Raw genomic sequence first — 27,733 nt, 5'->3', positions numbered from 1 at the left:
TGGAGTCGACTATGAGGAGACTTTCTCGCCTTTTTCCATGTTAAAGTCGATCTGCATCCTCCTGTCCATTCTAACTTATTATAATTATGAGATCTGGAAAATGGACGTCAAGACGACCTTTCTGAATGGTAATCTTTAAGAGACTATTTACATGGTGCAACCCGAGGCATTCATAGCCCAAGGTTAAGAGCAAAAGGTTTGCAAACTGAATAGGTCTATTTATGGACTGAAACAGGTGTCTCGATCTTGAACATATGGTTTGATACTGTAATCAAGTCATATGGCTTTGACTAAAACGTTGATGAACCTTGTGACTACAAGAAAATCATTAACGCTTCAGTAGTCTTCTTAGTGTTGTACGTATACGATATCCTACTCATTGGGAATGATGTAGGTCTATTGACTGCAGTTAAGAACTGCCTAGCAACCCAATTCCAAATGAAAGATTTGGGAGAGGCTCAGTTTGTTCTAGGTATACAGATATTTCAGGATCGTAAGAACAAAGTGCTAGCATTGTCTCAAGCATCGTACATTGACAAGATGTTGCTCAAGTACTCGATGCAAGACTCTAAGAGGGGTCTACTTTCGTTTAGGTATGGAGTCACTTTGTCTAAGGACATGTGTCCTAAGACGCCTCAAGAGATTGAGGAGATGAGACGAGACGGAACCTATATGCGTCTGCCATTGGCAGTTTGATGTACCCAATGCTCTATACTCATCCAGACATTTGCTACGCTATGGGAATAGTCAATAGGTATCAGTCTAACCTAGGCCAGGGTCACTGGACCGCAGTGAAGAACATCCTCAAGTATCTTCGGAGAACAAGGGACTACATGCTCATGTATGGTTCTAGGGATTTGTTCCTTACTGGATACATTGATTCTGACTTTCAGACTGATAAGGACTCTGGCAAGTCCACATCAGGGTCAGCCTTTACTCTTAATGGAGGAACATCGCCGACTCCACTATGGAGGCGGAGTACGTGCAACTTGCGAAGCTGATAAGGAGGTTGTCTGGCTCAGGAAGTTCTTGACAGAATTGGAAGTTGTTCCAGATATGTCTAGGCCCATTACCCTCTATTGTAATAATAGTGGGGCAGTGGCTGATTCCAAGGAGTCGAGGAGTCACAGACGCGATAAACACATAGAGCGGAAGTATCACCTGATATGCGAGATAGTGCATCGAGAGGACATGATCATCACGAAGATAACTTTGGAGCACAATGTTGTTGACCCATTTACGAAGGCTCTCACAGCTACAGTGTTTGAGGGTCTCCTATGGAGCATGGGACTACAGGATCGCCCGCAGCTGGACTAGGGCAAATGGGAGATTTTCTTGTACTGGGCTTTTATGCCATAGTTTATTGTTTTGTACTAGTTTTTTTGTACACCCCACTTCGCTTTAGGACAAGTGGAAGATTGTTGGGGTTGATGCTCTAAATTCTCGTGTCCTGTAGTTTGTAAACAGTTTGTACGAAAGCTTGTGTTGTATAATATATGATATTTTACTTCACATCTTGTATTTTGCTTAGTTGCATGTTTTATTTGCTTTACCACAAACCAATAAACTTAAAATCCCTAGTTATTTGTATGTAACTCAAGCATGTATGTGGTGACATACAAGTGGATCATGTCTTGTGTGATAACCAAAATGGTATGTAGTATATGGATATAGAAGGGAAACCTTATCCTGGTAACGCTACGAATGTGACCCACTTTGTAGAATAGTCACAAGTATTGTGACTTGCCATAGATGGTATGATCCTGATCATTCGTGTTGGGGACATGCGAACGGGGGCGTCCTATACAAAGAGTTTGTATAAGACCTGACCACGAAGTGTTAACGTCTCGTTATATAACACCGTTCATGACAGAGACTTCACTTCACTAGGATGACCATAGGTAACATAACCTCAATCCTGTCTAAGTTGGGAACTCCTGCGATTAAGGGCAGTCCTTTGATTTGTATGGATGGGAGTGGCCAGGTCGCCAAATCAAACTTACCATTTTGGAGATTTGTCTGATTTGGGAGCTAGGAACTCAGCTACACAAGATGGAATTCACTCCTTCCCTGAAGCAGGGGTTTGAACGATGTGGCACCATACATCTTCTCTTGGCCCGAGAGGTGTTCACACATACTTAGACTATGTTGTATTGGTTATTAGAGGAATCAGTGGTACTTAAAAAGTGAGATGTAACTACAGGGGCAAACAGTAATTTGGCCCAGCTGTACTTATGAGCATCTATGAAGGGTCATCGTACTTATGATTGGTTATATTCGATGGACGCAGAAATATATCTGTGGTAAGAAGAGTTCAGTTGTTGGTCTTTAGTGGAATGTCTGACAGTTAACGAATGGTGGATCTCGTGGCTAAAGAGTTTAGTTAGCTATTCACGAACCGTTAGAGCTTCGAGCCACATGTCCATTAGGTCCCCTGGGTAGCTTGGATAAAGTTAAGAATCAGTGTTTGAGTTAATTTGAAATGTTCAAATTGACAAGAGGAAATTCGATTATATATGATATAATTGGACTAGTTAATTATATATGATATAATTGGTTAAATGTATGAGATACATTATTTTGGAGGAAATTGGATATAAATATGATTTATATCAAGTAGAGGAGACATTTCTATAGTAGATATGTGATATCAAACTATAGGGTAAAAATATAATATGATTAGATTTATTAATAATTAATTGGTTAATTATATGATAATTAACCCAAAATCTCGCTCGGATGTGCGTTAGTGGGAACAACGTCAGTTATTGTAACTGATGAATAAAAATGAAATTTGTTTCATTTTGAAAGGTAAAAAAAAAAAAGAAAAAAAATATCGAAGGTTGCGTTGGTGTGAAAACGTAAACGATCGCTTAAGTAAATTGAGAGCCTATACGATAGTCGCTCTGCGTCTAAATGATCGCATACCCTGCGCATAAACAATCGCCTACCTAGCACCTAAACGATCGCATACTTAGTCCTAAACGATCGGTTAGCTTTCCTAAACGATCGTGTAGTGTGTCGTGTTTGCTAAACGATTGTCTATTGTTTTATAAATGATCGTTCAGTAAAATCCACACGATCGTGTAGTTTCTTCTAAGTGATAAGCATTTTGCTATGCGATAGCTTCTTATTCTCTCCCACTTGCTTATCGCCTACACGATCGGTTCTTCCTCCTACCTCTACCAAACTCACCAAAGACCACGCTTTGGGTTCTCACTCCGAGAGTATCTGGGGCTCTTTTCTGATGGCATCGTCTCCGCTGCATTCGTCTGTTTGCAGTTATTCGTGCTGCTGTAGTCGATGCATCTGCTGGGCGTTGGTTGATCGGGTACAAGTCTTTCGCTGCGTTGAGTTCCAAAGTTTAAAGATCGTCTTCAACTGGTATGGGAACTCTGTCCCTTTTTATTTTTTGTTCAAAGCATGTCGTTAATTACTGTTTGTTTCATAATTGTGCGTTTGAATGTATATGGTGTATTTTGGTCACTGTGAAATTGGAGCGATCCGAACGAGCTCATAGAACTCTTCGGTAAGAGATCCTTCAGTTTGAACAAAGAACCTTTAGTAATTGCATTCTTAAAACTTTTAAATGTGTCTTTTTTTTAACTATTATTTTTATGGGACCTTGAAGGTTTTGCGTTATTTGGATATTTGTTTTGTTAATGGTATTTATTTTAGTAAACTTATTTTATTTCAGTAAAATTTTTCAAAGGGTTTCATTTTGAAATTAGCATGGATGAAGTAACAACCATATCAGAAATCTTAGAAAGTTTAGTTGTTACATGTCAAATTAGATTTAAGAGAGCTTTGGAGTTGGTGGTGGATCGATTCTACCTCAGAGATAGAGTTGGATTGTCGAATAATGCATCTCTTTCTCTTTTGTGTCTTTGATTTTTCTATATAATTTTATACTCTAATGTGATTTTGTATATGGAAGCTATGTTTGGTTGACTTTCTATTTGTTCTAAGGTTAGATGTTGTTATGAATTATTTCTAAATTCATTTACGGATCTTGGATTTCAATGAGCATCAACACTTTTTAGCATGGTTGTTTTTTCTGTTGTTGAATGCTTGTACAACACTTAGTTGATTTCATGATTTACTATGTTGCTCTAATGAGAGAGGTTTCTAACTAAATCTTGCATGTTAAACTGTTGTTTGTATATACTAGTGTAATTAGATAACAATAGAGATTGATGATGAAGGGTCTTTGCTTAATTGACTAGTTTCAAAAGATTTAGGAATTAGTAAGTAGGTAAGAGAAAAAGTTGACTTCGAAATAGCCAATTTAGATAAAAGACTTCGAGATCTAGGTCTTGTGTTAATTGGTTTAAGAGTTAAGCAATTGAATTTATTAGGTTCAACCATGAAATCAATACCATATGATGTCTCTCTTAGTTTAAATTCTTCATACTTAATTGCTTTATTTTCTTTCTTAGAATTCATTTAGTTTATTTTGCATCATAGTTTGGTCCCATAAATAAAACTGAAATGATCTCCAGGCAGATAAACAAATTATTAGCCCGATTCTTTGAGGATGATATTCGGTCTCATACTGTTTAACTATATAAGAATTTGACATGTGCATTTCCACGTATCACCAGTTTACAAACAATATCTAAACATATGTGCCAATCACTCAAACGAATATTTATCCCTAAAAAACTAAATTCATCGAATCAATATGTCGAGAATACGAAGAAAAGAGTAACCAACACATTTAAAGACTCTAAATTAATTAGAAATAAAAAAAGTTCTGATAAAACATACCGTTGTGAGATAGAGGAAGAGCTTCAACTAATAAAGACGAATATGAAACGAGAAGACTAAGACAAGTGTAGGCCTCATTTGGTAACCATTTTGTTTTTGAAAATTAAGCATATGAACACTACTTCCACCTCCAAATTTTTTATCTACTTTTTACCCATGTTTAAAAAACCAAGCCAAATTTTGAGAACTAAAAAAAAAAAAAACTTTCAAAAGTTGTTTTGATTTTTGGAATTTATCTAAGAATTCAAGCATTGTATTTAAGAAATATGCAAATCATTGTAAGAAATGTAGATGAAATAGATTTAATTTTTTTAAAAAAAAAAAACTCGAAATAATTACTAAATGGGTCTTAGTAATTCGAGATTTTCACTCATGTGACACTCATTAAAATAATGATTGAACTCAACCAAAAATTTATGCTCGGGATATAAGCGACCTTCATGATGTCATTGAACCTTCTTCATTGATGAGGGGTTGTGTGAATAATTAACCCACTTTTATTCCATTTGAAATTTAAGTCATCCTCCATGAAAACCCAAAATTACATATGGTTTATAGGTCTTCTTAAAAAAATAGGGCGTTTTTAAAAGGAGTATATTGGTCTATTTTATACCCCCAAGAGTTTGAAATAATGGATAAAAAGACCACTTTTCTAAGCCTAAAATGATTTTTGTCCTACCTTTTAAAACTTAATTTTTTTTTTTGACCTCTTGCTTACATTTACAAAATTAACTCCACTTTTTTTTTCTCTCTTCTTTCATCTTCCTTTTTCGTGTTCTTCCGACGAACAATGTTGTATATCTCATTTTTCTTCTTTGGTGAGTGATGCTACCCCCATTGACTAGATTTGGCGATGTTGCATACGTTGGAGATCGAGAAAGAAGAGAAGATGCAGGAGAGTGAGATCGTGAGAGAGGAGAGCAATGTTGTGAGAAGAGAAAAAGAGAGTAATATGTGGGAGAGGAAAAAGAGAGAGAGGACGAGAGAGAAGAGCAAGAGAGCCAATTTACATGTGTGAGGGTTTCATTTTGGTAATTTCATTTGAATTTGACGTCAGTAAATGTTAAAAATCGTATTTTTAAAATAGTAATAAACCTCATTTTTTCCCCGAATTTAAGTCATCCATACAAAAAACCTTTAAAATCTCTACTATCAACCTCAAAATTTGAGATTTGATTCCCCCCACACTTTAATTACAATACCTTTAAAAAAAAAAAAAAAAAATCTCTACTAGTCTTTAAAAATAAAAGCCATCTTAAACCCCTTGAATCGAGTATTTTGGCTGTCTTTTTTGCGTCACTGAACTGAACCTAACGCCAATTGCTCTGCCCTTACATTGTACTTGTAGATACAACCTTCAAAGTAGTTCAAACGTCTCCTCCCTGCAGACTCTCGATTGGTAGGTAATTCCTTTGAGACGAAACCCTAAATTTTTTCACTTTTTGATTTCATAATGCAGTATAATTAGGTTTATCCTAGAAACCTAATTTCGACTGAAACATTCTCCGGTGTTTCCATTTTAATCGGTGATAATTGGTAGATTTTTCAGCACTTAGTTATCCGTGGAACTTCGCGCAGTCGATTGAACCATCCTGTGCGTAATTGCAAGTTATTTTCCCTTTGTTCATTTGCAGGAGTTGGAGAAATGCCTAAAGTGAAGACCAGCAAGATCAAATACCCAAATGGGTGGGAATTGATTGAGCCAACCCTACGAGAGCTCGATGCTAAAATGAGAGAAGGTTTGATCATATAATTTCCTTTTGTGGGGGAGAACATAGCCTTACAATTGTGGGTTGAGATTTGAATGTTTTGAGTTGTAAGGAATGGTTTAGTTATGGATTGATGATATTGTTGTTTCTCAAGTTCCTTTGATTCTTTTGTGATGGTTTTTGGGTTATTTTTGTGTTGTTTTGCAGCTGAAAATGATCCACAAGATGGCAAGCGGAAGTGTGAAGCATTATGGCCTATTTTCAAGATTTCACATCAAAGGAGCCGATACATTTTTGACCTTTTCCACAAAAGGAGTGAAATATCCAGGGAGCTCTATGACTTTTGCTTGGAACAAGGCTATGCAGATGGCAATCTCATTGCTAAATGGAAAAAGGTATTCATACCCAAACCACTTCATTATAATAAATATAGGAGGCATTTATAGTCCGTAGTTATTATAATTAGTGGTTACAATAGTCGGTAGATTATAATAGTCTTTGTTTGGACTTTGAATGCAAACTATTTTAGTTTGGGTTATGATAGTCTATGTTTGGGATGTAGACTATTTTAGTCTTGTTAGATAGGAAATAGTAAACACTCTAACAAAGAGGGATTAGAAATAGTAATACTGTAGATAATTGTATGTTATAAATAGTTGTAAACGTCACTATTATATTTAAAACTTCAAACATAGAGTAGGCTATTATAACCACTCCACCAATTCAAGTTGTTGGGAGCCAAAAACCCCCATAGTTTCACTCAAGACTCGAAAGCCAAGTCCATTTTGTCATTACAAACAAATTTGTCTTTTTTACCCATCTGGAATCCAAGTGAACAAGACTAAAACAAGAAAATTTCCCTGAGTTTGCTTTTATCAATCCCCTGCTTTACAAAATGTGGTTGGTCTGTATCCTGATCATTAGACTCACAAGTTTTTGAATCTTGCAATGGTCTTGCATTGGTGATGTCTGATTTTTATGATAGTTTAGAATAGTATCTTAACAAACTCCTGTTCAAATTGCAGCCGGGATACGAACGTCTCTGTTGCCTTCGTTGCATACAGCCCCGTGACCATAACTTTGGCACGACGTGTGTCTGTCGAGTCCCAAAACACTTGAGAGAAGAGAAAGTCGTGGAGTGTGTGCATTGTGGATGCAGGGGATGTGCTAGTGGGGATTGATTTTGTTTCACATTACAGAAGCTTGGCTATATATGTTATGTAATGTCATCTTGGCAGCTAACTTGTACTGATATCAATCAAATGTTTCCAACAATTTAATCTATTATTCGAGGTAGATGTGATCTTATGAATCATGGATTCTTGTTGTTGGTTGTTGGAACTGATGGTTCTCTTTCCAACTTTTTGTACCTTCCATGTGTAACAGAATGGCAAGGTGGTTTTTTCACCTTGAACTTGTGTAAGTTTTACAATCTTTTACCTTAAGCTTGAACAAGTATTGTAATTTTTTCCTTTTATCAATTGTTGATTGAAAAAGGGTTAGAAAAACTATTTTTTAGTGAATTCAATGATTTATAGAGTATATATTTGATACAAAACTAATAGGTTTCAAAGGAAAACTGCGGTTGATATCCTATAAAAAAATTGAGACCTTTGGTAGAATTATTGAATAGTGGATTTTGTGTATTCTTCCAACATAATTTTGTGCAAAGCTTGATTTTCATCGTAATTAGTATGTTTCTGGAGCTTTTTGTATTGCTTTTTATTAAACTTATTTTGTATAGAATTAATGAAAAATATATTTATCGGGTTCAATTTGATATAATTAAAAGTTATCGATACATCTTCTCAGGTTTAAGATTAAAAATCAATTATTTTTCTTCCCAAATACATTAATAGTTTTTTTTATTAATTTTCTTTAGTCTCAATTTTTGAAAATTCACCCGAATTCTTGCAAGAAATAAAATTCCATGCCCAAGAGCCCTTTATGGCTGACAATATCGGTTGCATCTTTTGATCTCTAGGAAATTTGTATACATATATTAAGTGGCCTAATTTCAGTTGATGAAAAGATAAACCAGAATGCTTGTTTTGTACTAAATTCCAATTCTTTTTTCGGTTCAATCATTTTTGGAGAAGCTGCCACAATGTGTATAATTTTGTAGATAGAACAAAATAAACTATAAAATACTTCGAATTTGTACGGGTTGTTATTAGAGAACATGTAGAATCTAGAATCTAGATTCAATGGATGCAACCATATTATGACAGTCAAACTTAATCCACTGTGTTACATGTTTAGACGGGTAGATCATTTCGTGAAAAGAGATGATCTTTGTGCTTAAAACAATCCATTCTTGAACACTCGTATCACACTTATAGAACTCTTTTAATTTTCGAGTAGAGCGTTTGCAAAATCTCCAAGGATAAAATAAAAATTTATTACGTTTTAGAGAAGTAGATCTTCCTTTCTATCATCTCACATAAGAATATCCATGTTTTTTTAATCAAATAAGAAAAAAAAAAAAAAAAGGGCTACAATTGCTATCATGAGAATAAACATAATCAAAAATTTAATTTGAAATATGAGGTGAGACATGATTATCACTTTTGTGTCTTAAGGCTTCATTTTTCCAACCATTTGATTGACATTTTCTTCTTTTAGATAAGCCATTTTAATTTTATTATTATTATTATTAATTAATTAATTTTATCAAGTGAGAAAGACATAGCACACCAAACTTTGGATTGTTCTTGAAAATTGTAATGATAGAGCCCAAAAGTTTGTTAGGTTTTAGAGCAAATCTAACTGGTAGTTAAAACTCTACTTCTCCAATAGACTTCACCAAAAAAGAGAATGACAAAGTCTTGGGAATAGGCAATTTAATGTTGGAGAAAGCTTATATCACTTCTCATGATCAAGCATGTAAATTATAATATATCATTGTCAAAAAAGCATATAATATTTCAGTATTTCTTTTGCCTTTGCTTGACAGCAATTATGAGGAGGGGAATAAGACAATGATGGTAATTGGTGGGCATTATTATCTCATGTAAAAATGACATCAAATTGAGAAAGAGATATTCTAGGGTTTGATTGATTTTGAAAAATGTTAAAATCATTTTAGTAATGTTCAAAATTACTCTAAACATGTTTTTAATTTTTTTTAAAGTCGAATTTGGTTTTATAAAAATACCATGTAAAAATACAAAATCAAACTGCTATCCATTGATTTTGATGATATAGTTGTTGAATTATGTTGATTTTGAAGCTTGCAAGAGGATTTGAGAATTCACTCTGGAGCTCTCAAATGTACACACACAACATTCACTTTGGCATTTGAGGGCTCAACAGTGAATTCTTTCCACTTGTAAACTCTTCAAAGAGTTGGTCTTACTAATAGTGTCCTTTGTATGTGATTTTCATAACCTTTATTAAATAAAAGTGTTATTTCCACAGAGCGTGCTTCTTCTCCACCATTCTTTCATATGTGAGCTAGGCACAACCCCTTCTAGAGTGTATGTACGTAGGTAGATGTTGGGAAAAATCTGGATCCAAACTAGTAGGCTGGTCAAGTGTAATTTGACGCTACACGGGAAAGATTTTGAATCAAAGGCATAACCACGCTTCCGTGCCATGACACCTGGCATCACATCGGTATTTAATTTCTTTTGTTTTGCAAAGAACTTGTGTCATTTTGTCCCAAAGAAAATACAAATTCACTAGTTGGTATATTTTTGGGCATCGACACTTGTAAAAAAAGTGGTCATTTTGATCATTTAAACGGTAACAATTTTGATCCCACCATTTTCATTTTTATTTAATTTTCGAGGGACCAAAATGGTAACTTTTTTAAAGTACATGGCCCAAAATGAAGTAAAATTAAAAGTACCAAGGACCAAAATTTACATTTCAAAAATATATAAACCAAAATACACTAAAGTCAAAAGTATAGAAACTAAAATGAACCTTTTGAAAGCACAATCACCAAAATAAACTAAAATCAAATCAACATGTAAACCAAATATATATCTATTGGGAATACGATTTTAAAAAATAGAAAACTCTTCTGAAAACAGGAGGAATGCAAAGAAGGGTTTGGTGACAGATTCCTTACAAGGTGCTAACAAACAAAGGTCTTAATAAAAAAGGAAAAGGTGAGAGATCTCTCTTGCAAGTAAGCAAAGAAATAATAATAATAATAATAATAATAATAATGGGACAAAAAGAGAAGCAGGCTTTATGCTTATGCAGTTCTGTTGTAACCCATCTCTCCAACTCAGTCTTGGTTCTTAAGGCTTTTTCCCCTATATTCATTTCATACTCAGTGCAGGTAACACCTTACTCTCCACTCCATTACAAAACTTACATCCCAAGCACCTGCAATTCAATTCCTAGAAAACCCCCAAAAGTCATTCCCAAGATTCCACTTCTTTGACCCAAAGCAAAAGTGAACTCTCCATCACAATTTGGTAACTCAATTTCATTTTCAAATGACAGAGACAAAAGCAAGTACATACATGTATATAAATTTCCAAACACAAGATGTAAATTCAGGTCTAATCAATTAGGCGTTTGAGTAAAGATAAGTGCATTTTTGGTTCCAAAATTTCACAACAAAAGCAGAGCAGCAGAATCCACAGGTGAAATCTCTCTATTGGTAGACAATTACGTCAGATTCACGAAGGGAAAAGGATGTCTGTTGAGAAGTAATAAGGTTACATACATACCTTTAAAGCCATTGCGGCGCCTAGGGTTTGGCCACCTAACGGAGAAAGAGAATAATCATCATTTGTGAGAGAGATTGAGGATGACGACGCCGAAACAGAGCTGGGAAGCGCAACAATCGCAGCAAATGCAGAGAGTGAAGAACTCGGGGGTGATGATAAGCAGCAATGTGAATGCGATTGGGAGTCCGGTGAAGGAAGATCAAGAGGAGGAGATCTCGCGATCGGCGTTGGCTGTGTTTAGGGCTAAGGAAGAGGAAATCGAGAGGAAGAAGATGGAAATGAGGGAGAAGGTGGAAGCTCGGCTTGGAAGAGCTGAAGAAGCTACGAAGCGATTGGCGGAGATTCGTGAAGTAAGTGTTGAATCCGCCATTGATGACTGTAAGAATGGTTGGTATTTTGAGATTCTGTTGATCTAGGGTTTGTGAAATTGATAGGAACTTGAAGGAATGACGGATCCGATGAGGAAGGAAGTTTCGTTCATAAGGAAGAAGATTGATTTGGTGAACAAAGAGTTGAAGCCATTGGGACTCACTTGCCAAAAGAAGGTCACAATTTAAAAAATTAAGCTTATTTCTCCTCATTCTTTGTAAGGATAAATTCTTAACCAAATTCAATAAACGAAAATAAGTATTTTAAAAACAATTTTTTTTTTTTAGTTTTTGGATTTTAACTTGATTTTTTAAACGATCGGTAAAAAATAGATAACAAAGAAAATATTTTAAAAGTAGAAGTAATATTTATAAGCTTAATTTTAAAAAACAAAGATTCAAATGATTACCAAACAGACTTATTTTTTGTTTTTATTTTTGAAAATTAAGTTTGTTATCTACTTCGAACCAATGTTTCTAGAAACAAATCAAATTTTGGGAAAAAAAATAACTTTTGAAAACTTGTTTTTGTTTTTTGAAATTTGTCTAACAAGAATTTAACCCTCACACTTAAAACAATGTAAACCATGATAAATAAATGAGAGGAAATGATTTAATTTTCAAAAACAAAAAACAAAAAACGAAGGCCCATTGATAACCTCTGGTTTTTTTGTTTTTGTTTTCCAAAATTAAGTCTATAAACACTACTTTCACCGTCAAATTTCTTCTTTTGTAAATCTACTTTTTACCATTCAGACAAATTTTGAAAATTAAAAAAAAAAGTAGCTTTTAAAAACTTATTTTTGTTTTTGAAATTTGGCTATGAATTCAACCATTGTACTCAAGAAATATGCAAATCATTGCAAGAAATGACAAAAAAAATACGCTTAATTTTAAAAAACGAAATGGTTATCAAACAAGACCCAAACGGTTACTAAATGAGACCTTATTTTATTTTATTTTAGAAAAGTTATGCATGTTCTAATTTTATCATTTCGTCCTATATTAGTTCCTCCATCAAATTTTTCATTAATTACTAATGGAAATAAGAGTGTTTAGAAACTATCAAACTTTGAAAACATACATCTTTTCTTCCATTATAGAACTTTGCTCTCTATTTGGGTTCAAAAAAGTTTAAGAAACCATTTCCAATCCTATGATTTGAAACTCGATAAATGAATTTAAATTAATTACTTTGTTTGGAATGAAAAAGATTTGAAATAAATGTATTTAAAATTTTGTATTTAGATAGTAACTAAAAAAAGAAAAGAAAGTTTAGAATTTATTAATACAACTTTTAGCTATGATGTGTTAATTGAAGATTAGAATATGAGATCAAGTAATTTACTTTTAAATCCAAATATACTTTTTAAGTAAAATAAGATTTGAAATCACTTCGAAATTTAAAACCATTCTCCTTCGTATCGTAACAAACAACAATATTCATTTGAAATCTATTATGAATTAAAATTCCTCGTAAAGTCCCAAAGTTTCAAATAGACCTATAAAAATATGAAAATCCAAATCAATCACGGCTTAAAAAAGGATATATCTCAACCTTAAACTATATGCTATAATAACAAATTTTGAGTTATTATTATTTTTTAAACGCTAATAGTTTATGATTTTTTTTCCTTTGGTTGAAACTTGAAGGTAATGTTGCATAATTAATATTTTCTATGTATTTGGCCCCTACCAGGAGAGAGAATACAAGGAAGTCCTAGATTTATTTAACGAGAAGAACAAAGAGAAATCCCAATTGGTAGCCAAACTAATGGAGGTGACACCCTTTTTTTTCTCCCATAAGGGCTTATATTTTTCAAAGTTTAATTCATGTCTTTTAATCTTTAATTTCTAGATTATTATCAAAAAATAATTTTAATTATAAACTTCTATAGATAGTCTTTAAATGAGTCCTAATTTTCATTTATGTCCATAGTTATCATAATTTTCATAAACGTACCAGTATAGTTCATTATTTTAAGAAATTTTCACTGATAGAAAAATGTCAAATTATTTATAGAAATAGCAAAGAAAAAAAAAAAGAATACGGATAGACGTTGTATGGACTTCTATCTTATAAAAAAAAAAATTAAATTTTTTATTTCATGTAAATAGTTTATCTTTTTTTATATATTTAAAAATCTTCCTATTATTAAATCATCTAAACTATCTTACAAAAATGATAATTATAATAAGATGAAGAAAACCCATATGAGGAAAATGGAATCGTTTTCAAAATTATTTCCAATTTGTCATTTCTGGAAAAGTTCATTATTGATTTAAATATTACTGTGTTATTGTATTTTTTTTATTTAGTTTATTTTAGTTGTTGTATTTTCAAAATATTCATCTTGATCCCTAAACTTTAATATTAGTTCACTTTGGTCTTTGTACTCTCATAATATTTATTGTGGTCTTTGTACTTTCAACTTTAATTCATTTTAATTCTTAAACTTTTAAGAAGTGACCATTTTGATCTTTTTAAAATGCAATAAAAATGAAAATAAATGGATTAAAAAGTCACTTTTTGAAAGTACAAGACCAAAATTAATATAGTCGAAGTATAGGAACTAAAATGAATATTTTAAAAATATGAAAACCAAAATGAACTAAAATCAAAAGTATGGGGACTAAAATAGTATTTAAATCTTCATTATTTTATCTATTCAATTTAGTTAGAAAAGAAATCATTTATTGAAAGAAACGTTTGGTTTTCCAATTTTTTTCTATGGATATATTTAAGGAACTCTTTATAAGATGTGTTGCTATTAAATGCTCGAACAATATAACAGTATGCATATGTTGAAATATTTTTATTTTAATTGTAGTATGAAAAATATTTTCTTTATCTATATTTATTAAGGATAATCACTTTATAGTGTAACATTTATTTAAAAATTCTAGCATGGATGTGATGTAATTTTATTTTTATATATTTATTTATTTATTTTTAGAATGTACAAACATATTTTAACATATGTTATACAATTTATTTCATTTTTATTTTAAAATTTCGATTAAGTTTGTAAAACATTTTTTTTAAACATAAAAAGAATGGAATGAATTCAGTATTTCTTTTAGTAAAGAATAAATCCCAAACCATCGTGATTATTGACATGCATTCTCTCCGTCAAAGTCCAAGGTTTCTAACTATTTGAAAAATTTATATAACAAAGTTATTAATTTTTTTATTATTTAAATCTTAACAATTTAGTTTAATGGCATTATTTCCACATGTAAAACTGTTAAAAATATTTAAAAAGATATAGCACAATTTTAGAACTATCAAGGATAGATACAGATAGACTTCTATTAGTGTCTAGCGTATATCATTGATAGTTCTAAAATTTTGCTACATTTTATAAATATTTTAGTTTATTTTTCTATATTTAAAAACGGTCCTAAAAGAAAATGGTATGAGATCTTAGACTTGATTGCTAACATATTTGATTGTATATTTGAATAATTTGGTCAGTTGGTGAATGAGAGCGAAAAATTGAGGATGAAGAAACTGGAAGAGCTGAGCAAGAACATTGACATCCTTCATTAAGAAAAATGTTCTAAGTTCTAACTCAAATTAATCACCAACTTTGTTTGTATTTCCACATATTGTTTCTCCTTGATTCTCATTACATTTTTTTTCTTAAATTTCCCATGAGAAAGAAAAGAGAGGAAGGAGGAAAAAAAAAGGAAATTTAACTTTGCTTGTATTAATAAGTTTCACAACCATATGAGTGTAGTGTGATCCATGTTTGACAATGATTTTCTCATTTCATGTTGCAATTTCTTTTCTTTACTCAAAACTTTTCTGAATAATTGAAGAGAGGTAATTTACTTGTTAGCTTAAAGGAATTTTACATTAGTTCTACACATGATAATATTAAAAAACACGTTTAGTTTCTCAATTTTCATAGAAGTAACGATTTAGTCTATATCGTAAAAAATTTCATAAAAAATAATTGTCAATTTTTAATACATAACGGCTAAGCATTTCTCATTAAGTCTTAATAATATTTGGATGGTCGAAGGGGTGTCGAGACGCTCAATCAACTAATATTACTGAAAGCATGAAAGAAGAAGTCAAATCCTTCCTCGTTCGATAAAATAAAATTTATAATACCGATCAAAATCACTAATACTAAGTACTATTAGTAATAAGACCATATCGATCTACAGGAAAGTGCGGAGATTAGTTTTGAACCAATTATGTTTTTAGCTAAAGAGATAAATTGGAGGGGGAGGGGGTGGTTGGTGTTGAATGAGAATGTATGCGCAGAAAAATAAAAATGTGGTAATGTAAGTAGGCGTGTTCAAAAAACCCGTAACCCAACCAACCCGGACTACTCAACCCAAACCGCAAGGGTTGGGTTGGGTTAAAAATGTTAAAAAATATTAAATTCGGGTTAGGTCAAGGGTTACCACAAGGTCGGACCGACCCAACCCGACCCGACTCGAACCCGAATATATATATATATATAAAAGTAACTGAAAAGACAAATCAAATTAAAAAAAAAAAAAAAAAAACAGAACCAGTGACCCAACCCGGAAATTTTGGGTTGGGTTGACTTGACCCTCCAAAAAAGAACTAATAGGTTCATTATTAGCCAACCCGAATTTTTGGGTTGGTCCACAAAAATCTTCCAACATGTCCAACCCGGACTATGTGCACCTCTAAATGTAAGTGCAGAAGGTAAAAGTGCGAGAAAATAAAATCGATCTAGCCTAAGAGATAGGATCCACTCAATTATTCAATTTATCATAGGATTTCTAATGATAATTTCTTATACACGTAAGTGTTTAGCCTACTTGTCGAGTAATGTCGTGACAAGTACCTGAATACATTAATTAAGCACTTAATTTAACTAAGTGCTCAATTGATTGAGTGTACAAACATGCTCCATAAATGTCTAACACTGGCATTACGATTAAGGGATTCACTAAGACGATTAGTTACTAGATAATGCCCAAGTTAGTAACCGATAATGTCATGCATGCCATACACCCAAGCTACGGTTTATTGTTACTTGACAATTAAACTTATAGCTAACATCATCGACAACAAGTTAATCTTTAGTTTAACAAAGTAAATATGCAACGATACTGAAGCTTAACATACAACTAAGCATAGAAATTCAAATAGAATTGGATCCACAAACATACAATCAAAAAATCCGAATATAAACCAAATCCTCACGATCAATACAAACGTGTTTCTTCTACGCCTAAGCTAACTTACCTTGGCCGCAAATGAGATCTAATGTTGAAAATACAATCCTTTGAAGGTCTCATTGCATGCTTAGTGGCAAATAATCATGTAAATCCCATCAGAAATGTACAAGTAGTCAAATCTAACGACGCAACATTATTTTATTAATAAAATATATGTGTTGTAGCATTTAATGGTTACACAGTGAAATTTGCAGTCTAGCAGGTAAATTGGGCGTCTTCACGTGATGGGATGTCTACAGCTTTGTAGGAAAGTGAGGATTGCTCGAAAAAGCTCTATGTGATTGAGAATCCATACTATAAGGATGTAGTGCATTGCGTCGCCTACTCTCATTTTCTCGTACATCTTTTTGACGAATGTCCCCTAGGCACATAAATGGTTCTCTGAAAAGCACTAAAAAGTACTTTCTCAGACTTAGAATTTGATTAGTTTATTACATAAATGTGTTCGTTGATGCTTTATTTGTCTAATTTGTAGGAACCAAAAATTTGGATTGGAATGGACTAATATGAGAGTAAAATGACGAAAATACACCCTAAGAAAGGTTAATATTTGACCTAAGGGCAAGAAAAGGGGTGAAATAGAACTGAAAAAGGCACAACGTCGTAACCCGAGAAGGTAAAATATGGTGCCGCCACGGCGCCACAATTATATATGTGCGAGCCATCTCGTTTAAACAACGATGCAGTGTTGTGACAGATTTTATAAATGTGTGTTTGATTGGCTTTTTGGAGGGGAGGTTAATTAGAGTTCAATCAGGACCTCCATGGAGATAATCATAAGCCAATTTCTGGATAGAGACAACGATTTAAAGCTTTAGAGAAGTTGATGATCAACGAGATCATGGAGAGTGATCCTAAGCTTGAAGACGTTAGTCAAGAGCGCCCGATTTGCTCTTCTTCACTCTAAGAATTGTAGGTATGTAGTTAGCATAAAATCAATCTAAATCTTAAACAATTAATTTGGTTAATCCATTAATGATGTCATTATCCTAGGACGTAGTTCTATTTAGTTTTGCCTCATATATTACTGTTTATTTTCTTTCAAGGATTAGATTAGTATAGAATGATCTCTGAATAGCTAAATAAATTGTAAACTAAATCTCTAATGATGAATATTTATTTGTTTCATCACTATCATTACACATATCTTTCCTCCAATTCTGACACAAGATACATACAAACATAAATATGAACTTTTCTATATAACAAGGTTGGTAACATTTATATAAAGAAACTATATACAAGGAAACTAGTAATCAAACTTTGGTAAGTTATTTACAAAGAAACTAGGGTAATTGTTTTAAATGATAAAATTGTTGGAAATATTTTTAAATATAACAAAATGTTATTTTATATCAGTCATAGACACTAATAGATACTGATAGACATTTATCAATGTCAGCGATAGACACCAACGTCAATAAATATATAATTGACTATGATAACAAAATATTTAATAAACAACTATAGTGTTGGTACTAGTAAAATGTTTTTTTGTATTCAAAAGATAGATGTTCTTCCCTCCACCAAAAACAAAATAGAAGTTTTAATTTGTTATATCACATTTATCATTTTAACTAAATTCTTTTCAATAGACTCATGAATGTTTTTGAGCAAGATTGATGTCTATTGTTTGTTATAATTTGATTTGTTTAGTTGTTATATCTTAAAAAAGTTTGAACAAGTTATCATACTCTTTATATGATTTTTATTCAAGTTTCAATGTTAAAGGTTCATGGGATTTACAAGTTATAATATTAATAGTTTTCTATAAAAAATTCTATTTCCCAGGTTAATTTATTATTTATGATTATACTTCAGGTTTATTTATTTACCATTGTTATTTATTTTATTAAAGCGAGGTTTTGATTGTTATAAGTGTATGCTAAGAAAGATTGTGAACATTAAGAAAATATACATATCCTACAAATATTATTATTATTATTGTTTATATTAATATATTGGATTGAATTATAAAATGAATATTGTTTGTTTAATAGGTCTTGCACAAATCTATTGAAGTGAGGAAACCACCATCAATCATATTCTATATGTTTTTTTTTTCTTTTTTCTGATATAGTGCCAAACCTTTTTTTTTTGCAACACTTATTGTATTTAGTTTCTTGGGCTGTTATCAAATATTAAAAAAAAAAAAATTGAGCCAATTTACTTACAAATATAACAAAATGTCTCTATTTACTGTGATAGACATTAATAGATATAATAATTAAAAATGTACACTCAATTCATTTTTCTTTTAAATTAAAATATGTATTATGTTACGTATTATAAATTATATATAATTTGTTTCCTAAAAAAAAAAAAAAAAAAGATTAACACCAAATGTAGCAAATCTAGCTAAATCAATGTTAACAACTATTTGAAAAAGATTTTCATCATTATCAAAAGAACTTAAGCCTACCAAAATAAATTAATATCAACCAACATTTGAAAGAGTTTTTCATCATTAACAAAAGAACTTAAGTCTATCAAAATAAATCAATTCAAATAAACATGTAAGTTTGAGTTATACGATATGCCTACTAGACATAAAAAATACTCCCAATTCAAAAGAATAAAAACTTCTTCCTTGAACCTCCTTTTTCCATAGAACATTGCTTTCATAATTTTTAGATACAAACAACAAAAATATGTACATAGCAGAGCAAGAGTAAACAAGTACAAATAAAGAGTTTTAAAGAAATAATTAGAAATCTCAAACTATAATAAATTTAACTAAAAGCGAAGATGTTATTAAATTCTCACAATTATAAATTTAAAACTTAATCAGAAAGGTTATACTTGTACCGATAACTTAACGATTCACTAACAATGCATCATGCCTAGCATCATCCAAAATCGCTCTTGACACCATATTTGGTTCAGGATATTTTCATTTTTATGGTTTGTATTTGTATTAGTATTATTTTTGTTATTTTTATTCAAAAGTTTTCATGTTTTTTAATTTTACTTTTATTGTATTGTATTTTTTCTCTCTTTTTTCTTTTACATTCTTCTTTTTATTTTCCTTTTTCATTTTCATTTCTATTTCCATTTCCATTTGATTATTTATTTTCTCTCTATTTGATTATTATTATTATTATTATTATTATTATTTCCTTCTTCCCCATGTCTTCATTCTTCTCCTTCTCCAAATTCTTCCCCAAACTTCCCTTCCTCCATATTCTCTCTTCCACTCACTCACCCACTCACCCGTTTTTAGCCGCCCTCTTTAGTATAAATAGAGGTGCAAATGGAATAGGAAGGAGGAGGATAGGAATTCTTGAGTTTTGAGAAAATTTATGCCGAAACATACAAGTCCCCACACTACATCTGTTATCGCTATCACTTGCACACCATTCCAATGAGCCGGCGACTAATCCACGAGCTGTACCGAAGTGGCAGATCCGGCGAAGCCCATGAATAGAAGTTACAACACTCTGACATTCCTTCAAGGGTCACTGTCAAGCGATTTCAGCAACGACACTACTCCGACGACCTATAATTGTAGCAAATTTCAGATATTCACGGCGACGCCACACCCATCTAATGTCCAAGTGTTAGCCTTGCAAGTTGTAGAAGCTTGGTCCGGTGAAGAAGTGGAAGAAAATTTGACAAGGAAAAAGAGGGGTTCCAAGGAAGAAGAAAGCTAATATGAAGGGTAAGTAAGGTGGGCTTTTTTTCTTTTTTCTTTTTTCTTTATCATGCTATTTGATCTTGATAGGTGGGTCCTCCTTTTTCCTTTATCATGCAATATTCATCTTTTCTTTTAATTTTAGAAAAATTCTGTTTCATGTTTTTACAATTGAATGAGTTCTTCATTTCAATTTAGGTGTTCCAATTGCATTAATCTTTGTGTATACTTTAATTTTATTTTTTTTCTTCTTTCGTTACTTGATTTTAGTTTAGAGTTTTCTAAGTAAGGTTTCAATCCGAATAATCTTATTTTGTCTCTATATTAATTTCCATAATGAGTTTCATTCACTTTATCTAAGTACAATCTCTATATCAGGAATTCATTAATGATTTTGAAATAAAATTTGGCTATAAGAAAACCTTGTTCGACAATTCTATCTAGGCTGAGGTACTTAAGTTGACTATAGGAACATCTCTACTTGAGAATTGGCCATAAGGTTGAATTAGCCAAAAATTATTTTATGTCATTGAATTTTTAAGTTGTCGCGTTTTAAAATTGGATTTCTGAAATGAGAATCCTCCAATTTTTCAAAATTGAATTTCAACAATGAACCTTGAAATAAAACAAATTGTCATTTTCCAAAATTATTCTATGGACAATGAAATTTGAAATAAAATAAGTTGTCACCTTCAAAATTGGATTTCTGAAATAAGAACCCTCCAATTTTTCAATATTGCACTTTGACAATGAAATTTGAAATAAAATAAGATATCACATTTCAAAATTGGATTTTTGAAATAAGAACCCTCCAATTTCTCAAAATTGCATTTTGACAATGAAGTTTGAAATAAAACAAATTGTCATTTTTCAAAATTAGTCTATTGACAATGAAATTTGAAATAAAATACGTTGTCACCTTTAAAAATTGGATTTCTAATATAAGAATCCTCCAATTTTTCAAATTTGAACTTTGGCAATGAAATTTGAAATAAAATAAGTTGCCACCTTTCTAAAGTTGAATTTCTGAAATAAGAATCCTTTATTTTCACAAGTCTACGTTTTTAAGTTTTTTTCTAAATGAATTTCTAAATTTGGAGCAAAAGTAGTGTTCTCTTTTTGGATTTCATTAAAGTTCCAGAAATACATGAAAATTCTCATAACTGATTGTTTTAAACGAACATTTGTTTTAGGGAACTTAGTAGTGTTCTCTTTTTGGGATAATCATCCTAGAAATACAAGAAGTTTCCCTTAACAATTCGATGGTAGAATATTGGGAAATGTTGATTTTCTAATCTTTTTGAGTGAGGAAATTATCTTGAAATTCAAGGTAAGTTCCAAGATCTTCCGAATGGCCTCGAGCCATTCATAATTATTATTTCATATTTTGTTACAAAGTATGAATTAATAGCAATGGGACATTCAAAAGTAAAATTCGAAAACATTTTCTTTAAGACCAAAGAATAATAGGATAATTTTAAAATAAAATGTGATAATCGTTTTCAAAATAGGTATTATAGGGGTGCTAACATAACACCTTCCCTACACTCAACCACTCCCGAACGGCCTTAAATTTGGTTTTGCAGACCATTTTTTTTTATTTTAAAAGGGTGACCAATCACATCCCAAAGATGATTGGTGGCGACTCCAAACCTCTGACCTCAAAGAGACCCTTAGAGAAGGACATCGATCGCTTCGTGTCGCGATAACATTGCGACAATCACAATAACATAATCAATACAAAACTCTTTACAAAACAATAAAATTGGAGATATTGTAATTCATCAAGTAAAACAAGCAACATACTAACATAAAACAAACAAATTAAAATTCCACTTACCTGATGTTTTTTTTTTGTTTTTTTTTGTTTTTTTGTTTTTTTTTGTTTTTGCTTTAATGACTGTTTTTCTCTCTCTTCACCAAATTTTCTAATATTCATGTGTCATGAAATGTCTATTTTATTGTAATGTTTATATCCATATAACCAATCAAACTTAAATAGTAACACATGATTTTTCGTACAAAATAGAGTATGAAATTACTCAAGGTAACAAAGAGTGAATATAAATCACTAGATTATATTAGGACTAATATAATCATTCATAACCAATTAGAGAGAACGGGAGTAAATGAAATGAATTAGCACAAATAACCTCCAACTAATTTGATGTTTTATACCGCATCAGAAGATGGGTGTAGTAGGTTTTCTCGCTTAGAGAGCAAAATAAATCAAGGATAATTTGATAAATGCTGTAAAATGTAAATGCACAAGGAGTCAAACAGTCAGATTTTTATGTAAAAGTTGTAACGACTATTATTCTCATCCAACCGCATGCTACATACCTTACCCAATATTTATGTCACAATATTAATTTCTAGCACATTTAATTACAGTTTTAAAACAAACAACATAGAAACTTTTGTAAGTCGCCTCTCTGCACAGTATTGAATAGAATTGTATAAGCTACAACTTCACACTATTTGTATTACACAATGTCCCTGAGGAATCGACCTTGGAAGACTCCAAATACTACTTACTAATGCATCGATCTACAATTGGATAAATGTAGTAGATGATTTATCTTGTGTTACCTTCAACTAATTTTTAGTATAATTTTCATCAAATACAAGCCATTTTCTCGTAGTTATATAAGATGTCATGCGACGCTATGATGTTTTTCTCTCACGTGACAGACATTAGATCCATCTTCTTGACAACGTCAAGATGCTATTTGATACATGGGGTCTTAATGAGCTTAAAAAGTGTCATCTACTGATTTTGGTGAACTTTGGCAGATGATTTTGGCCAGATTGAAGGTTTTTGTTCAATGTGGCTGCATTGCTAGATTCACTATGGTCGCATTAGTGAGCCCTAATTTTCCAGAATTTAACCCAGTTAATGGCGGTTGTGATTTTCACGTTCCAAGTAGTTGTCCAGCCCCGATTTCACCTGGTAAACCTTCAGAGCATAGATTTTGGCCCTCCTCAACCAATTTGGAGCCTACAAAAGGAGGAGAAGCTTTCCATTTCAGGAAACAACTTTTCACCTCCAATGTTACCACGATTTCTCCATAGTTTCTGTCATTTGTCAGTCCCCTTGGACATTTTCTCAACTTCTCAAGTCAGTAGCCTCAAGAACAAAAGTTCCTCTGAGGTGTAACGACTCTAGGTCATCTCATTCCGTGAAAGTGTGTAGTGAGAGATAATTCATCATTGAAAAAATGAAATCAACTTAGGGAAAGACTAGGAATTTGAGGATTCGTCCTAAGATCTCTTGAGTTGTAATTTCTAGTATTTATCATTCAATTATTTATTGTAGTTTTTTTATTTTCTATAATTTCTAGTATTTATCATTCAATTATTTATTGTAGTTTTTTTTTTTTAATTTTCTTTTCACTATCAAACTCTATTGTAGCTATAATTCATTATTCAATAAAGAACATTATCTTATCATTAGTCATGAGTTAAATCTTCCTAGGGGTTCGACAATGTGGATGCCCTAGAGTTGTTATGACTTAAGTAATGATGCATTTGTAATTCCCTGTTTTACACATTCACTTTGTCGAATTTAAAGATAAAATCGGTAAGTTAAATTGGCCACTTAATTAACGATCTAGTGGAACTCTAAAGCTGAGAAGGTTAGGGTGCAAACAGATGTTACAAAGGGATATGGGACTAAGAGCCTAGAAATAAAGATTGTCACGTCACTTTAAAAATAAGGGGCACCACAAGATAAAGAAATTGAACTTAAATTAATCTAAGATCCAACTAACCATGGAAACATTAGGCATTAGCTACTTAGACCTCTTAAAGAAATTTGATACAAGACCAAATAGGAGTGGATTTCTGTTCATGTGTAACTCACTGTCCTGGTATAATGTCGTCACATCACTTAAGGCATAACACCCGAAAGGTTTAAATACTGTTTGCCCCTGTTCGATTATCATTGCTTACTGTTTTTAAGCTTTTTCCTCACTTACCACAATATAAAATTTTCATTGGTTACCTTGGTTTTATTGGTCCATAGTCATAATAAATTTAAAATGGATTTAGTCTTATGTGATTCGACACTTGAAATACTCCAAGTTTATTACTTCGTCAATAATGTATGCTTGCACTGAGACCCCATCTCCCAATAACTTTTGTCTCTCATACATTTATTCGATCACTATTCATTTTGACAACCATTGGACTATGACGTCGAGCCTAGCACCGGACGTTAGGCTCTAGGGGTAAAATCGTCTTTTTCGCTTCTTTTTTACCTGATTGCTTAGTTAGGTTTCCAAATGATTCATTTTAGTTCATTTTTCATCCTATTGATTGATTCTACCTCTTAGGTACTCGAAACTACAAAATCATCAGACATTAAATCTAGAAATGAGCCTGAATTAAGCGGGGGCAATATAATACATTTTAGGTGTAGACACTGTATTTGGTCCGACTCGATTTTATTTATTTTTTTATAACTTTAACTTAATAATGAAAATTTAAAATTTAATGAATTTTTTAAAAGGGTCTAAAAAAAGGTAAAAGATATTTTTCTTCATTTTTTTAAAGACTAAAATTTTAAAACTTTTCCCCTCTTCCATTCTTCCCTCTTTCCCATTTCTCTCCTTTCTTTCCTCTTATTCCCCCCATTTTCTCACTTCCCCTTTCTTCAGTTCCCCATTTTCTCACACTTCATACTACTTTTGAGCTAATTTTAGGACACTTTTATCATTATAAATATGGAAACTGAGGACATAATATGGAAAAAAAAAAGAACACATGAAAAAGAGATTTAGGGGAAGAGAAGAGGATTAAGAAAAAAAATACACGAGGAAGGAGATTAGAGAGGAAGGAGATTAGAAAGAAAACAATAGTGAAAGGAAGAGGGCGGAAACATAGTGAGGAATCTGTGAAAGAGAGAGAAACTTCGACGAGCTTTCTATCAACACTGCAACAGCAATTCCGATGGCGACCATCTGTCTATAATCTTCAATAAGAAGAAGAAGATGTTATTGAAGAGGAAGGAAAAAAGAGGAAAAATCGTGGGAGGAATGGAGGAAGAAGAAGGAAAAAGAAAAGACAAAAATGGTGTTGAAATTGGTAAAGTAGCAAATGGTGGGTCCTATCTTTTCTTTTCTTTGTTTTTAGTTTTGCTAAAATTTTGATTGGGCTTAAAAGTAATTTCCTAATAGAAATTGTTTATATTTTCAATATGTCGAACTCTTCTATACAAATACTCTCTTAAGATAAGTTTAATGGTCATAATTATTCAACATAAAAATCGAATATCAACGCAATACTAGCAAATAATGGTTCAAAGTTTATTTTAACGGAGGAATGTCCTCTAACTCCCAGCTCAACCAAAATATTTGGAATGCTTATAACAGTTGGATTAAGACAAATTATAAGGCCCGAATCCATATCTTAGCAACCATATCCGATACACTAGCTAAGAAATTCGAGAACATGGTTTCCGCTAAAGAGATCATGGATTTGTTACAAACGTTGTTTGGTCAATCTGTCAGGAACGATATTCTCGATAATGTTTATGACTACAATATAAAGGATAAAACCTCTATTAGAAAACATGTTCTAGATATGTTGAAAGTAAATAATACTGACATAGATGAGAAAACTGAGAAAGCACAACAAAGCAAATATGATTTACTCGTTCTTGAAACATGTTTAATGAAAAATGATAAATTAACCTGGATATTAGATTCAGGGCCGCTAATCATATTTGCACTTTCGCTCAGGAAACTGGTTCCTGGAGACAACTTACAAAAGGTGAGACAACTTTAAAGTTGGGACCAGAGAGGTTGTCTTAGCTAAAACAGTGAGAGATATGAAGTTGTTTGTTGAAGATAGATTCATTTTACTTAAAAATGTATTGTACGTTCCTGCCATGAGGAGGAATTTAATATCAATCTTAAGTTTGCTAGAACAAAAATATAAAGTTTCTTTTGAAGTTAATGAAGTGTTCATTATTTCGAAAGATTATTAAAATGTGTTCTGCAAAACTAGAAAACAACCTATATGTGTGAAAACCAACTGAGGCAAAAACTGTTTTGAACATAAAGATGATTAAAATAGTTGAAACTTAAAATAAGAGGCGAAAAATTTCTCCTAATGCTTATCTTTGGCACTTAAGACTTGGCCACGTAAATCTCAATAGGATTGGGAGATTGGTTAAGAGTGGACTCCTAAATCAATTAGAAAACAACTCTTTACCTCCATGATTTACTATAACTTGGCGCATAAATAGTTTAACGCATAGATACTCCAGTGTTGTTTATGTCAATCGCATCTAAAAGCGCAACAGTACCTTATCCTGGAAACACTATAGATGCGGCGCATTTTGTATTTAAGACAAACGATGTGATCCTGAATTGTTCATTTAGAGACATGCGAGCGGGGGCATCCTATGCAAAAGATGTTTTCATGAGAACGAGTCGTGAAATAGTCACTTTTCTTTATGATGTCGTTTACTATTAAAATTGACAGTTTCATTTTAATGACCTAAGGTAACTCGATCTTAATCCTAAGCTAACTATGAACTCCTATTTATTCAGAATTATCCTTTGATCTACATGGGTGAGAGTGGCTCAACATCGCCGCTCAATAAGCCTCCCATTTTAAAGGTAAGACCGAGTAGATAGCTAGGAACATAGTTCTACAAGATTGAATTCACTCCTACCCAGTTTCATGGTTAGCAGATAAGTTGTTCTCAAGTACTGACTCCTAGTCTTGAATAAGAGGTCCCACACTCTTTATGACTAAGAGAGACTCGGTTTATTGGTAGGACCATAAACCAATTGTTCATTAGTGGATCAGTGGAGACTTAAGGTGTAAAGTGTATTACAAGAGAAAAATGGTAATTTTGACCCAACTGTAAATATGAACAACCTGTGAAGGATCAACTTACTGATCAGAGGAAAGTGCATCTACTGGGCTTTAGTGGAATGTCCCGGTATTTAACAAATATTGGTTAATTCGGTTAAAAGATTTTAGACTAAACTTTAGAACAGTGTGACGAGTGAGTTTGAAGTGTTCGTATTCGAATTAGGGAATAAGTATTAAATATATGCAATATATTTAATGTCGTATCATTCAATTCCCAATTGAATGATAAAGAGAGAGTTGGAGATATTTAAATAAGATTTAAATATCAAAACTATGAATAAGGATTCATCGGGATTAGGGTTAGATTTAATCATTGAATATTAAATTAAATTAATTAAATTGTTGAATGAATTATTTGATATTAATTTAATTTAAAATTAATTATTTGAATTAATTTTGAATCAAATGGAATTTATCAAAGTTGGTCAAAGTCAATTG

General features: G+C 32.1%; 2 protein-coding genes and 1 long non-coding RNA gene across 4 annotated transcripts; 2 read left to right on the top strand and 1 right to left on the bottom strand.

Annotated features, from left to right (window-relative positions):
• The first annotated feature begins 6,020 nt into the window (after window positions 1-6,020).
• Window positions 6,021-7,794, top strand: LOC120083359 (protein BUD31 homolog 1-like). Of its 2 annotated transcripts, none has more exons than XM_039039089.1 (4): window positions 6,021-6,169; window positions 6,405-6,509; window positions 6,687-6,874; window positions 7,505-7,794. In XM_039039089.1, the coding sequence occupies exons 2-4, from the start codon at window positions 6,416-6,418 to the stop codon at window positions 7,658-7,660; spliced, it is 438 nt and encodes a 145-aa protein (XP_038895017.1). In that variant the 5' UTR covers window positions 6,021-6,169; window positions 6,405-6,415; the 3' UTR covers window positions 7,661-7,794. The 2 variants fall into 2 exon arrangements, with proteins under 2 accessions (XP_038895017.1, XP_038895018.1); XM_039039090.1 differs by having other exon boundaries at window positions 6,021-6,173.
• Window positions 7,795-9,646: 1,852 nt separating this feature from the next.
• On the bottom strand, window positions 9,647-11,308 carry LOC120082662. The gene is made up of 2 exons (XR_005483243.1): window positions 11,171-11,308; window positions 9,647-10,083 (listed from the first exon to the last, which is right to left on the bottom strand). It is a non-coding gene; the product is annotated as an uncharacterized LOC120082662 (long non-coding RNA).
• LOC120082661 lies at window positions 10,851-15,344 on the top strand. The gene is made up of 4 exons (XM_039037921.1): window positions 10,851-11,520; window positions 11,605-11,715; window positions 13,238-13,318; window positions 15,017-15,344. The coding sequence occupies exons 1-4, from the start codon at window positions 11,251-11,253 to the stop codon at window positions 15,089-15,091; spliced, it is 537 nt and encodes a 178-aa protein (XP_038893849.1). The 5' UTR covers window positions 10,851-11,250; the 3' UTR covers window positions 15,092-15,344.
• The last annotated feature ends 12,389 nt before the right edge of the window (window positions 15,345-27,733 follow it).

The sequence above is a fragment of the Benincasa hispida genome, chromosome 8, assembly GCF_009727055.1.
Source record: "Benincasa hispida cultivar B227 chromosome 8, ASM972705v1, whole genome shotgun sequence".
In the NCBI taxonomy this organism is placed as follows: Eukaryota; Viridiplantae; Streptophyta; class Magnoliopsida; order Cucurbitales; family Cucurbitaceae; genus Benincasa; species Benincasa hispida.
Note: the sequence above shows the minus strand (reverse complement) of the source record. Positions and strands in the feature narration are given on the sequence as shown.